Source organism: Euprymna scolopes, chromosome 1 (assembly GCF_053919585.1).
Source record: "Euprymna scolopes isolate OS-2025 chromosome 1, ASM5391958v1, whole genome shotgun sequence".
Classification (NCBI taxonomy): Eukaryota; Metazoa; Mollusca; class Cephalopoda; order Sepiida; family Sepiolidae; genus Euprymna; species Euprymna scolopes.
In genome coordinates, this window is record NC_136482.1 from 72,126,542 (window position 1) to 72,142,211 (window position 15,670).

A 15,670-nucleotide genomic window follows, 5' to 3' on the forward strand; every position below is an offset into this window, starting at 1 on the left:
GATACATTGGAGGATATTTTAGGGATATTGGATTGCTAGCAGCAGATGGGACCCAAAAATGAGTTAGAAAGAGATCTATACTTCCTTTCGTAGGTAAAGCACTACACGTATTATTCGGGACCGTATCGGAGAGTGACACAGAAGTATTAGAAAGGCATATAAGCAGTTTAGAGGAAAATCAACAGAAGATAAAGCACGTCATAGAGGAAAACTTATCAATAGTGAACGTTACTAGATACGAACTGACAGAACATAAACAAAGAATAAACTGGCTATCCCATACAGTCGCCAGCCTAAACGAAAGTTTGACTTTTATGGCTAGAAGAATAAGTATGGTAGAGGCTGTAACTAAGCAAATACTGGAACTGATGACGATGACAAACCAACTCGACTCATCAATTCAGTTATTGACAGTGGCAATGGAACATGTTAGGACACAATTAGATTTACTTTCATTAGCGCACATGTCACCGAGCATCATACCCCCCAAAGACTTAAAAACAATACTTGGGATGCTTCAGGCAGACTTGCCACATACTTTACACTTACCAGTAGATCCAAAGAAGAGTCTATGGGAATATTATAAAACCTTGAGTTGTGCTATGATGTTACAAAATGATAAGATTTACGTAATGGTTGAGTTACCTTTATTGGATAGAAATAGCGACTTCGAAGTATTTAACGTAATTAATTTACCGATACCGTTTCCTACTAATGTCACTGAGAGGAGAGCAGTAGCAAGGTACAAAGTTGAAACCGAAGGAATAGCTTTTAACCCAGCCCGAACCAAATTCATAGTGTTGTCACCTAGCGAAGCACTAGCGTGTAGCATGAATGCACTAAGAGTTTGTGCAGTAGAAAGTCCCATCTATGCAACTAACGGACACAAGTTATGCGTAGTTCAATTATTCCAAGGTAATGAGGAGGGGATCGATAAATATTGTGGAGCAGAGGTGTCGATTAATATACTAACCCCCCAAGCTATACATCTATCTGATGGTGTTTGGGCAGTTGCCTCAACTAGTGAACGGAAGTTGTCGAAAGTCTGTAAGGGACGGCAACAAGGAGAAATACTTATTCATCCACCTATGACCATTATAAATCTACCTATGAGTTGCGCAGCGTTTGGCCCAACTCTAGAGATCTTGCCGTCCTACAGATTTAAAGAGAAGTTTGAACTCAGAAGAAATGACTTTCTGTCATTAACTAGAATACCGCGTGTAAATTGGTCAAAGGTATGGACACCTATCACTAAGGAATTTCCGAAGATAGAAGCTCGTGAAATTCCACCTCTTTTGAAACTGGACGGAAAGATCGATATGAGCGAGTTATTAGATGAGTTACGAGCAGTGAAGGATGGTAATGAACCAGAAAAATGGCGATGGGAAAAAGTAAGTAAATGGTTAAATCCTACAATAATCATCTTGGTCGTGATAATGATAATAGCTTTTCTAGTGTATGGGAAAAGGAGAGTTAGCTACATCAATAGCCTCCTAAGGGCTGGAAAGGATGCTAATAAAATAGATAAGGACGAGAGTAACCCTCAATTAGAGCGCTTAAAAGGAAAAGTCCATTCGTTGTTTGAAATGAATAGGGATGAGCATGAAGTGAGGGACGCTACCGTGGTTTCTGATAAAAACACCAGACCTGATCAATCTGGTACAATCAAGATTACCAGTGAACCCCACATCTAATAGCCTACCAACATTGGAGATGCATATGTGAAGAAGCCGGATAAGCGAGAAAGAGCCATGGAATGAAATCCGAGGAAAAATGGACTATTGACTAAATAGTTGCATGCATTGAAATGTGTATATGCGTATGTATGTATGTATGTGTGTGTGTGTGTGTGTGTGTGTGTATATATATATAAAAAAAAAAAAAATTAATGAGGTTTATGGACAATCGTATGAACTGAAAGCAGATTTGAAAAACGCTAAACTCTAAAAGAGAACTTTTTGCATGTGCATGTGAATGAACTATTATAAATTGTAAAACCACAAAGAGCCATGGTATTAAGGCCCAGAAAGAAGAAGTGGGTTAGAAAAAATATTGAGTCCAATATTGTTTCTTTTAAGTGGGGGAGGTATGTAACCAGGTTATGGGGTTGATATGCCGTTGTAGAGAAAGAGCAAAAAGAACAAACAATAGGACGATCAAATGACTCTGTGGTTAGAACACACAAAGGAAAAAGTATGTCAAGAGATACTTATTGTTGTAACGGTCAGAGTTTGGAGTGAGCTGGCTGTTTATTTTGAAACACAGAATTCGAGATGAAATGACAGGCGGTTGTTTATTTTAGAAAACAAGGTTTGAAAGCCGATGACAGGCAAGTTTTCTTGTTGTAAACAAATACAAACTCGTGATGTTTAAAGGGCATTGATGGATATGTATATATTCCTCGAACACAGTGAAAAAAAAAAGAAGAGAAAAAAGAGGGGAAGAGAAGGAGAAGAGAGAATTCGATTTTGGCGAATTCAGATGGTGTTAAAGTCGGGCAGAGAGGGCTTTTGACTTAAAACACGTATCTCCTATGGCCGAAAAACTTATCCGAACTCGAGTCACAAGCTACCGTTTTAAAATAGCTACAGCCAACTTCCTTCAAACTCTGAAATATTATTAGACCATTATTATTGTGAATAAACCCAGATTAATTGTTTATTCGTGTGTGGAATCATTTTAATTTCCTTCTTCACCACACTAAAATCCACGGCTCTCTTATCTGCGATGTTCGCCGGTAAGTGAGTACACAACGACAGGTCCAGAGTATAAATTTAGACGATCAATTGATAATTCTGTCACTACCCCATATCAGCAACATTAAAACGGCTAAGAATTATCACCGGCAGTGGTCACTGGAAGGACGAAAATAGTGAGCTGCAAACCGCCAGAGTCGGGTAGTTTTCAGGCTGCCGTAATTGGAGTGGAAGAGTTCTGAGGTCGACGATCGTCTCAACCGACCAGCTGAAGGGGGTGACATTACTACCACAAACTATAATTGTGATTCAAACAACTCTTTTCAGGAGTAACTTTAAACAAATTACATTAAGGTAATATACACTTCGCTCTCTGTTACTGACTGCTTTCTAAGACTCCCTTGCTACGGCCAGTGACTCCTGCAGCATCCAACACTTCAGCTTCCAGTTTGCTCCTGCTGCTTCCAGTGTCTCCAGCTTGCTCCAGTACTTCCAGCCACGAGCTTCTGCACCCCTTGATGCCTGACTACCAGCTTCAGTTCCTATTGACATCCAGCTACCCATACCAGTGCTCACTGACAGTCAGTTACCTGCTCCAGTGCTTATTGACATCCAGCTACCAGTCCCAGCACTAGTCAACATCCAATACCTTGTCAACATCCGGCTCCCAGTTTCCAGCATCAGATTCTGTCTATATGACTGAGATTAACCTGAGGCATGTCACCCTATGTCAGGGACGCAGAATTCTCAAGTTTGCAAGATGCCCATTCTCACTTCGGGCTTTTTCTGATATCCATCTACTATTTTGACTTGGTGAAAATAAAACATGATATGTATCGTATTTAACCAATCAACTGTGTTTGTAATCTTTCTTTCCTCTTGCTGTTACTTTCCTTGCCTTTTTTTCCTTCATTTTACTTGGAAGTCACCACTTATCAAGGCCCAAAAGCCATTCGTGGATGAGGATTAATGAATGTAAGGTGTAATAATTGTTAATGGTGTAAATTGGGTATAATTTAATTATTTATGGAGATGGCTCAACAAGAACTTCTTTAAATTGGATTTGAAGGCTACCATGTTGTATTCAACTAGGAAGCAAGCCAGCGGAACAGTGTTCTACAGGCAGGCAGTTCTGGGAAAGAAGCTTTGTTCATGGAATCTGCGTTTGATTTAAGCACAGATAGAGAGCAGGGGAAATCATATATAGTGGTAGTAGCTAGTTGAGTGTTTTGTGAAAGTTTGGCAAGCAGAACCATAAATTGGAGTTCAGTCGAGAACTTGCCATGAAAATAACAATAGAGCAGAGACAGGCTCACAACGTCTCTTCTGTGGGAAAGAGATTGCAGGGAAGAGAAAAGGACATCACCTACTAGATTCCAAAGCCGGTTTTGAATTATCAAGGCAGGATAGGGTGCACTAAGCAGCTCCTGCCCAGATGTGGTAACAGTACTCCATTTTAGGATGTGTATCTGGCTCTTATACTTGTGTTTACTTCATTAGTTGTACATAAATTGGCACCTACTTACCTTTCACCCACTCCCTGCAACAGTTTTAATTTTAATTTTTTTCTTTCTTAGCATCATCTATAGTAAGGCAAACCTTTGAAATCCATAAAACTCAGAATTGATTGTTACTAAATATCTTTATTTGTTGTGCTATGTGTTCATGCAATATTAACTAACAATTAAATGAAAAAATTTCTAAAGATTTCCATTTGGTCATGGTTGACTGAATGAGAACAATTTACCCTTGTGGATTAAATAAAGTGTTCAGTTCAAAATTCCATATAGACTCAGGAGTTTGACATGATATACTTTAAAAAGGTTGGAGGTTACATCGGCTGAAACGTTCTGAGAATAACATCAAAATGACTAGCTTCTTTCATCAAGAGGCTTCATACCTTGTTTGGAGCAACTTTCAGCAAAAAAATATTTTAAGAAATAAATTTTTTTTGAAGTACATAGTCAAAAGCAAACTAGAACTTTTATAGATAGCAAAACAAATCTTACTTTGATAAAAAAAAAACAAAAAAAACTTATGACAAAAACAGGAGAAACAAACAAACTGATGCTGAGTAAATTCCAATAAATAAAATATTTTCGGGACTTACCTGAACCTCACGATTTTCAGGGTGAGCCCAATAAGGAGCACAACTTAAAAGAATTTCTCCATCTTCATCCATTTTCAGATCCCACCACATAAAGATAACATCAACATTTCCACTTGACTTTGATTCAATATGACTGACTACTCTTTCATTGAACAGTAATTCTTTCTTCCCACTAAAGTCAAAGCTACAAAATCAAAACAAAATGCATATAGAACAACAATGATAAATTGCATACTAAACAATCTTCATTAAGTCTATATAATCTAGAATACCTATCCTGGGTAAGAAATTATAACTATAATTTTAAAATTACCTCATTTAAAATTTTATATCTATATTTATAGTAGGCTTGGTAAGATGAGCTTATACAAAACAGACTACTGCCGTTCCTTCTCCTTTTGTTTTTCACCACTTCTCCCCTTTATAAAGGGATATGCACATATAAGTAAAAAGGGAAAACCCGCGTAGCAATTATCTAAAACTATGTCCATGAAAATCAGATTCAAACAGAAAGACATAAAAACACGGAATCTATACCAACTATTGGACTAATAAGAACACTTTCTGTGCAATTTAAGTACCCAAGTTTTGAATCCTCTCAAGTGAAATAAAAGAAACTTGTTGAAACAAAAATGAGTCATCAGGACAGGAAATCAAGATGGCAAAATGAACTACTAAAATCATTCTGTGATCTGAACAAATTTGGGTGTTTGTTTTCTGAATCCCTCTTCCATATTCAGGAATGGAGAGGAGGAGTTTAATACTTACGTGTGTAATACATATGTAATCCTACAGTATACTGCATAAAATAAAGCATAATGATTTGATGCCATAGAGCGATAATGTGGTTGGTGTTTTTAATTATTACACTATTTCAGTTGTTATTACAGAATCATGGGGTAAAGAAACAACCCAGCTGCTTATAACGAATAATGGGATAAAAAAGAAGCACAACAAATGCCACTACTATAAAAAAAAAAAAAAGAGAGAGAGAGAGAGATACACCACAATTGATAGAGTTTCTTAATAATGAATACCACCAAAACACAGCTGTTACATGTGCCAACATATTTCTTGTGCTCAAAGAAATTGTGACTCTAGGTGATATAGCATATTATGTTACACACTAGCTGGGACAAGAAAGAGCAAAATGAAACCTTAGTAGAAATTAGTGTCCCAAGGATGCTGGCTTAGAGATGACCGGGAAAAGATAACAAAATAGCAAGTGAAAACTGGAAGCAAGTAAAATTTGAAAAAAAATAATAATTAAAAAAATAAATTGCCTGCATCTCATTTTCATATTCATTCTTACAAACCAGCATATTTCTGCATTATCATGTCTTCTATAAATAGTCTGTACATCTCATTAAATGTTTTTATTGAAGGTTCAATATACTGTTAAATATAATAGTATACAGAATTCATAAGTTTCTCTTTTTTTTTTCTTTTTTTTTTTTTTTTTTTCAATTTTATTTTGTTTTTGCTGGATATGAATGTTTGGGATCCTATCAGATACCAAACATTCACTAGCTATCTCATACATTCCAACCAGGAGATCTTTTTAAGATTTTAACCGTCCCTTTAAGTGAAATTGCTTCTATTTGTCTTGCACTTAGTTCACTGGGTATATTTACCAGTTATTTTCTTTATATTCTTTTTCAGGAGTCCGGTTGCTCCTATAATTACTGGAATGTTAGAGATTTTCCGACGATTCCAATGTCTTTTCATGTTGTACAGAGGGAAAAGATAACAAATTACTAAAATCTTATGTATTTCATTCACTAGAATGGATATCAAGATAATCTGAGAACAACATCCCCTTCTTAAGTTCTACCTCATGCTAGTAATGACGTCTGTGATTTAATGATTCTTCTATTCATTTCACATCACTTTTTCCTTGTTTATGGTTCAGATATTTTTTGATATTTTACGAACACAGTCTCAAGTTTTCACAGTTCAGTGGGTCAATAGTCTCCAAATTTCACACTGTATAATTTTGTTTTATCACTTGTCTTACCAACTTTCCTACGATTCAAGACATCTATGTTTCTGCAGCAGTTTATTCAGGATAAATGCTTCAGGCTATAACCAATACATCTAATGTCAATTACTATTCTGAGCAAATGTACTGGTTTTAGTAAATCCTCCGACTTAAGATGTTGAGTTTAGTCAGATTGCAACTCCATCTAATCATGGATCTGTCACTGCACATTAGCTCAGTAAGACAAATCTAAGTGGGAGCTTAACATTCACTGCCATATAACATGACGCTCCCAATATAACTTACCCCAGATGTAGAGAAGGAGAACTCGTGACCTTATCAGAGGCAACAGCTAATGAAAATTTCACCCATGCTGCGTTCAGCCTTGTGGTTGATATAAATTTAAATTTCTTCAGTGGATTTGAATAAAAAAAAAAATTAAAAAATGAGACTTACTCAAATACCTTTTCTGGTTCGGTCAGAGGTTGGAAATCAGCGACTGAAATTTGATTGAGTTGTAAATCATGTAGAGTTAATGCACCGGCACAATTGTGCATTTCTGTAGGCACTTCCACAGAAGGGAAACCATCAATTCGGATTGGTTGAAGTTCATTCCAACACCTTCCCAATTCCGATTGGGCAAGTTGTACGTAAATACTTGCAGAATGAGGAACAACTGAACAATCAGGCTGAAAAAGAAAATGCAGACATAAAAATTGTGCTGAATTCAGTTAAAGTTCAGGATATTATGGCTATGTTAAAACATAGGATCTTATGTCTTATAGGAGTGTTTAGTGGTATCTAAAAAAATTAGAATGTAGTTTCAAAATTACATTTTTAAGTCTTTTTGACATGCACATCAGGCATATACTCATACTGTTCTGATTACAGAGCACGGCAGATCTAGAGGAGTAAACCTTAAACAAAAAATCCCTTCATTTTTTTATAGGTAATTGTAGTTCCTGTGACAATTTCTTTTATATTAAACTAACCTGGATGCCTGGCGTTGCCTGAGTGTTTGGAGGCGTGTGTTGAGTAAAAAAAAAAAAAGTGGTAGTAGGCAGGCTTGAACCCATATCACGAAGGAGGCAAAGAATGTGAAAAAAAAAAAAAAAAAAAAAACCTAACATCTTTGTTGTTGTACCCATCGCCAAACCGGAAGTGACATAGGTTTAAAATTAAGGCTAGACAATCGAAAAGAGGGGATGACTTGAAAATATCAGCGAAAAAAAGTGACCGATCCCTGTAGAAAAAGTGCCCAGTTGAGGGTGAAGGAATTAATGTTGTTGGCCAATTTTTCGATATTTGACATCCGAAGAGTCAAACTCCAAAATGATACTGATCTTGTGAAAATCTGTTGCCTCTGTCGAAAATTTTAGACAGACATACAAACATACATGCATTTAAACAGACAGGTGAGATTTATATTATAAATTCATGAACAAATGAATGCTGTGGCAGAGAGACCATCTCATCTTTGCAGAAAGTCATTCTAGCTCCAGTGAGAAATGAAAATTAAAAACAAAGTTTACAGGTTTAACAAGCTGTATACATATCAGACTCTTTTAGCAAATACTTTGGTATGATCTGCTAAACCGCACATGTGATGAGAATGAGAAAATAATCAATCTAAGGATAGAATTTTGTTCCCAAGCATGTGACAAAGCTCTCTGAAGTATACATCATTGATTGAATTGGATTAATCATTTCAGAGACATTATGCCATTATTGTTCACATTTTTAACAGTTTAATAAAAAGCAAATCATTTAAAATTATGAAAGTCAAGGTTCAGTGAATAGATTGGAAAATCAATCGATACCACAAAGTTAGATATCAATTCCAATTTGATTTGGTTATGAACAGTTATGGTGATTTATCATTGGTATGGGTTTTAGGTATACATAAGAGGAAAATATAAAAAGAGGATAGAAAGACAATTTCCAAATCTAACATATAAAGATTCTGTCTGATTTTGAAAGTTAGGCCTAAATAGCATTTAAGCTGACAAATCAAATTTTGCTTTTGTCTAACCGTTTTTTTATTTTATTTTTCTGTTTTTTTTTATTCCATTTTCACCCCAAACAAGGCACAGTGCCACTTTGATGTAGGGGGCTACTATCAGGGATATAAGTTGCAGGGATACTATGTAGGGAGATGAGCAGCAAGATGTTTGTTCACGTTACACTTGAACTTCTGCATGTCAGTACAGTTGGGAAAACATGAACCCAGAAGGAAGTTCCAGAGTCTAGCAGTTCTGGGGGAGAAACTATTAGAGTAGAAGGCCTTCTTGCATCTAGGGATCTCTATTGTGTAGGGGTGGGATTTTGCTAATTGTCAGATTTGTCAGGGGTATTTACGTCGAAGGGGTACAAAGGCTTGTAGTTCATCAGAATATCCACCATTAAAATCCTTGTAGAACAAGCAGAGGGATGCAACAAGCAGAGGTTGAAGCTTGGATGACAGTTCGGGAACTATCAGGTTGACGACTTTCTTTTGAACCTTTTCCGGGAGTGAGAGACTAGTAGCAGGTGCACCAGCCCAAATGTGACAACAATACTCCATACATGGGCGAATGGCGGCCTTGTAGGAATACAGGATACTTTCAGGAGTAAGTAACTTTCTAGTACGGTAGAGAGAGCCCTCACAGCAGCCCTGGCAATGCTCTCAATGTATCTGTCCCAATGTTGTCATTGCTGTACCATATTATTGGCAATATAATAATGTACTAAGCTACAATTTATTAAAAAAGTATTTAGTCAAAACAATCGTTTATGTCAAACATTTTTAAATAATCACCAAAAATATAAATCACCAAGTGGGATTATTCCTTTTAAATTTACTATAATAGAAATTGTCTATCTTAAGTTTGAAAATGTGGAAACAAATAAAAAATAAAATTACTTGACTGCATCTCAGGTAATTCCAGGTAGGTACAGCTAGATTATATATATAAAGTAAGAATATTTGATATTCCACTTCATCATTTTGGTTGCCACATGCTATGAATATACTATTCTCTTAGCACATAGCAACCTTTATTTGTGTCAGAAGAGAAAGATAGAAAAAAAAGAATTTGAATTTATTCAGTTTGTTATGCGTGCATATCAAACGATGTTACAAAGAAATAACTCAAAAAGTACAATTATTCCCATTACAATAAGAAAGCACGCATATTGCACAGGAAATAATTAGAGCATATGCAAAAACTAATTTGCAGCACCATTGCCTGGTTCATTGAACATAGACTGAAAGTTGTTGACTTCATCAGAACAATAACCCAACATACAAAATCATTATGGTTTAAAAAGCTTGCTTAGTTATCAGAACTGCATTGAACATCATCTAACCAGCCTGTAGATTGCATCAAATAAGAGGCAAAATCTTGCCTTAAATTTCCCACCAACTGAGTAGAACAAGATGAAAAACTATCTAAGATATATTTCCAATGGAAATAAGTTTGACTCAACAGATAACTTGAAAAAGTCTTTTGTCAAATATAACAATTCTATTATCAGAAGTTTTTTAATTTTTACCTCTAGAAGATTTTCAAGTGCATGAGAATATGTGCCTAGAGCTCCTTCACCAATTAGTTCTGTGTCAAACACTTCTGTGACCAGAATATTTGCTTTTTGAGGCATGTCCTTTCCTGAAAAGAGAAAACCGTTGTTTTTCAAAAAATAATTAAAAGGAAATGTACTTCTTGCCTGGGAGTCTTTTTATTTTTAGGGTTTTTTTTTTTTTTTTATTCTGTGTTATTTATTTCTTTTACCAAATCATGTATTACTTTTCTTTTTAATCAGATTTTCAAACTTACTTTTAATTTTTATATCATTTGGCCATTGAATTATTTTATTTTTTGTTTTTTTTTACACAGTGGTCACCACTTATCAAGGCCTGGAAGCCACTCAGGGATAAGGGTTATTGCAAGTACATTACGTTAGTGTGGAGATTTGATGAAGTGTTTACTTAAGGGGGCAGTTCATTAGGAATTTGTTAACGTTGGACTTGAACACGTCCAAGTTGTAGTCAGGTGGGAAGCTGGCAGACGGAACAGAGTTCCACAGGCGTGCAGTTCTAAGAAAGAAGCTTTGTTCATGGAATCCACGTTTTGATTTAGGCACAGATAAAGAGTGGGGGAAATTTTTCACAGTGGATTTGGCTAGACGGGTGTTTTTCGTGAAAGATCGGCGAGGGGGGGACCAGAGATTGGAGTTAAGACGAGCACCTGCCATGGAAATAACGATAAAACAAGGAAAGGCTCGCAACGTCTCTTCTGTGGGAGAGAGGTTGCAAGGTAGAGAAAAGGGCATCCTCCACTAAGCCACAAAGTCTATTTTGTACTCTGTCAAAGCAGGATAGGCTGTTTTTAGCAGCTCCTGGCCAGATATGGCAGCAGTATTCCATCCTTGGACGTACTTGGCTTTTATATAGATAGAGAATTGCATCAGAAATTAGATATCTTCTGGAGCGGTAGAAGGATCCCACCATCTTTCCAGTGACCTTGGCAACAGACTTGATGTACGTGTTCCATTTCAGAGTAGGAGTAAAGGTCAAACTCAGAAGCTTGTCAAAACACGGGGCCTCTGCCAGACGAGAGCCATCCATCCCAATTGATGCCAGATGGGGATCAGAGCATTGATGATGTAAGGATAGGAGTTTGGTTTTAGATGCATTAAAGGTAACCAGCCACGTCTTCCCCCACTGAACCACGCGCTCAAGATCAGAGGAGAGAGAATCAGAAAGAACTTTGTCATTTACAGCCTTTGATGTGTTGCCGTAGATGGTCGTGTCATCAGCATAGATGTCAACGAATGATTTAAGTATGAGTTTAGGGAGGTCATTGATGTAGATCAGAAAGAGAGTTGGGCCCAGGATTGACCCCTGAGGGACTCCAGCATTAATACTGCAGGCCTCTGATTTTTTTCCATCTACCACTACTCTTATGAGCCTATCGGAGAGAAATGATTTAATGATTGAGAAAACATTTCCAGTTATACTGTAGCTGGAAATCTTGTGAAGTAGACCCTTATGCCATACCTTGTTGAAGGCTTTTGATATGTCAAGAGCAATTGCCCTAGAAAGGAAGCCTTTGTCAAGAGATTCACTAATCCTGTGAGATATAACCGTCAGCACATCTACGGTAGATCTTGCAGAGTGGAAACCATAGTGTGTCACTAAGAAGGTTGTTTCTGCTGAGATGGTTGACTATTTCTCTATTTAATATGGATTCCACCAACTTACTCATAACACACAGGAGACTTATTGGTCTGTACTGAGAGGGAGATGACTTATCACCTGAATTCTTAAATACAGGGCAAACTGATGAGGTCTTCCAGGGAGTCGGAAAGCACTTCTCCTTAAGGCAGCGCTTAAACAGTTTCGTAAGTATGGGAGCAAGTTCTGGTTGAAGCTTTTTTAACACTATAATTCGGATGCCGTCAGGGCCAGTTGCTTTACTGGAATCAAGGTTCTTGATTAGCTTGGCGACCTCATGCACGGATATTTGTATATTACCTAGCGTGTTCTGTGTTATAGGAGGAAATATGGGGAGTTGATGGCCTTCGTCCCATAGGGTAGAATTAGCTGCAAAGTTCTTTGCAAATAGTTTGGCCTTGTCTGATGCTGACGAGATGACCTCTAGTCCATTGATAATGGTTGGGATAGAACGCACACTTCTGTTCAGGATCCTATTTGTTATTTGCCAAAATTGGTGTGAACCAAGCCACTGATCAGCTACCTTGGATTTAACAGACTGGGCATATAGCTCTCTTGCATTTTTTATTACTCTTTTACAGTGGTTGCTGGCATTCCTGAAAGCAGCTTTAGTCTCAGTGCATCTATTAAGTTGCTAGCTATGGAAAAAATGATTTCTGTGCACGATAGCAGCAGCACATTCTGGGGAGAACCATGGCTGGCTGTTAGGTCTTTGTTGGAATTTTTTAGATGGTATGAATTGGTCTATGCCTACAATTAACCATTCGGTCAGATCTGATACTATAGAGGACACTTCCTTTTTAAACATGGAGTTCAGGGGTAAATCAGATATGAATGTACGGAAGCTATCCCAGTCAGCCATAGAGTATCGGTATACAGTATGGTGTACTAATTGAACCAAATTATAAAACTCTGATTTATTTTGTTATGTAATGTTATTTGAACCTCTGTAAGATTATTGGATGGAAATAGTTTCCAAAGCTTTAAATCTAAATACATGAGGATTTACAATGATTTTAAAAACAGAAATGAACTTCTACTTGACATTTTAAATACTTTCAAATTCCAAAGGATCACAAAGTTATTCATTCTTTTTTTTTTTTTTTTTAACTATTAGAATATTAAAATAGCTTATTTGTTTATGTAGAAACTGAAACGCATTTTGATGGATTTAATTTTGTAAATGGAGTTTAAAAATTTTTGTTCTATTTTACATTAGTATATTTTTAATATCCATAAATACATCAGTAAATAAAAATAATAATAATTCAATGTGTAATTATCAAAGTTACATTTGTGCAAGAAATATGCATACAAGTTGTCTCATAATACAGAGATAACCTTTGTTCATTTTGTCTTATGGCATATCAACCATTCTCTTCCTGTGTAATTTAATGCTAATTTCTTGTTTAGGTCTGACTGTAAGGAGTTTATGTACAGTGGGTTCGAGATAAATTCGATTAATTTGTTTAGATTCTTTAATTTCATAACCAGTTGAAGCATTTACTAGTGGTTAAGTGACATGTATAGTTGTTTCTCTGTTGTAGAGGATGTCTAGAGAGCTGAAGACTAGATGATTAGAAAGCATTGGAAGAGAATGGCTTTCATTATGATGATTCATGCTCGATTAAAAATTTGGAAATCTTAAGTGCAGCTCAGTGCTCCTTGAAAGCTGTGAGAAGTGAACTGAAGTATTGCCATGGAGATGTGAAATCAATGGCAGAATGAAGGCGTTCTGACTGCTCACACTACAAAACTAAACAAAGAGGGGGTAGTAAAATCCAGACATGGCAATGCAGACCATAGCAAGAAAGATGGACACTGCATTACCGACTTTGAAGAAAGTGTTGAACGAATATCTTAACTACTCCTTATACAAGAGTTGCAATTGTCAACTTATCAACATTGAGGCTTAAAAGCCAAAAGATTCCTCAACAAGATCAAACACCAAGGTTTTTTCTCATGCAAGACTATTTGCACAACACACAAAACAGGTGGCTAGCCTACAGTCTGTACAAAGTCCCACATGACATGAAGACCAAGTTTTTTTGAAATTGTGATAGTCATTGAGCATGTTTCAAGTGAAGGCCATGACATCTTTGAAAATTTAGATGTCTATGTCAAGTTACTATCCATTATTGTCCAGCGCTAGTTGGAGAATGACTGTAGGAAGACCACACGTGTGACAACAGAAATCAGCTTCATGTCACACCTCCAGATAACCCAAAAGTAGCTGTCTGAGAATTTACTCGATTTCACCAATACAAACATTTAGTCACTCAACTTACCCAATTGCAATCTTATGAAGTATTATGTGTAAGGTGGGAAAGAGTTGAGAAAAACAAACTGATCCACCTGCAGCTTCAAGGATGAGCTGATTACCAATATCAAACTGGTGTTTAGGCATTATTCAAAGACACTGCAAAAGCCACATACTCCAGGTTTATCTCGCCTACTGGTGAAGGCTCAGATCAGCTTCTTAAACTGTATTTGTTAAAAGGTACTCTAAGAGTTACCCTTTCAATTATTGGCAAAGATATGTTTCTTTCTTTCCTTTCCCAAAACTATTAAATTTATCCCAAACATCTTGTATATCCTTTCACCAGTTTTGCCGCCATTCTTTCAATATTCTACAAAATATACTTACCAACACCAACAGTGATTTCTGTTGACCGTTTTGGAATCAAACGGATTTTATCATGAAATCCATTTTCTTTAATCACTTTTCGTGCACACTCCGCCATAGGTGTAAAAGCCTACAAAGAAAGCAAGAAATGTATATGTTTGTCAGGCTAGCAACTGAGGACTGTTAGATAGTAATTCATTATCCTTATCCTTTTTGTCTCTTCATGTGTAGATTCATTTTCATCAGAGCTATGTTGTTGGGCATCCATGGATTGTCAGTGATTATGAGTGGGACAGATGTCAAACGGCTGGAAAACCGAAATCAAAACTCATTATGAAAAACTTTATGAATAAAAAGAAAAACATGAATTCCATTCAAGTGTGAAATAGATCATTCATTTCTTGGAGTCTCAAAACAAAGTCATATCACAGAGAGGAATATTTCTGATTTCCTAGACTATCTTAAATTCTATCAATCTAGTATCACTTCTCAACAGTGAATTATTGTTTAGCAAATCACCTTTCTTCCTTGATGATATAATTTCTTATCAGGGATCATCTTATTTCCATGTTTGGATGGTTTTGGCCTCTAATTCTTCCAGACAGCTTGATCCTACAGAGTTCTTAACAAACTAAAATTTACTTGTTAATGAAAACTAGTTTACTCACTTCGATATTATTTTAACAAATTACATCACGCATAAAGTTCAAATTGAAAGTGAAAATTATAAAGGAATATCCATGATTTTAAACACATTAATATAAGCTTATGGAGAAAAAAAATCATACAATATTCATGAAATCTGAGCCTTTTGATCAGATCACTTCACCATACTTTCACTGTGTCTATAACACCAGTAGGATAAAAAAAAAAAAAGCACAATCAACAAAAGAATTGTCTAAGAAAGCTATGATCAGGAATATGGTTACAGTCATTTACAACAGAGCTGAAACACCAACAAACGCTATTTAACTAGGTTCTTTTGGGGTGCTCAAGAAAGAAGAGGGTTTAATAGACTTGTTGTTGGAGAAGAATAGAGAGA

General features: G+C 36.3%; 1 protein-coding gene across 1 annotated transcript in view; it reads right to left on the reverse strand.

The window, feature by feature from the left end:
• Nucleotides 1-15,670, reverse strand: part of LOC145239799 (protein arginine N-methyltransferase 7-like) — a 57,908-nt gene that overhangs the window by 32,250 nt on the left and 9,988 nt on the right. The window contains exons 4-7 of the mRNA XM_080103358.1: nucleotides 14,650-14,758; nucleotides 10,322-10,434; nucleotides 7,244-7,476; nucleotides 4,807-4,990 (exon numbers count right to left, since the gene is read on the reverse strand). Coding sequence (XP_079959484.1) covers nucleotides 4,807-4,990; nucleotides 7,244-7,476; nucleotides 10,322-10,434; nucleotides 14,650-14,758 — 639 coding nt within the window. The remainder of the gene's footprint in view (nucleotides 1-4,806; nucleotides 4,991-7,243; nucleotides 7,477-10,321; nucleotides 10,435-14,649; nucleotides 14,759-15,670) is intronic.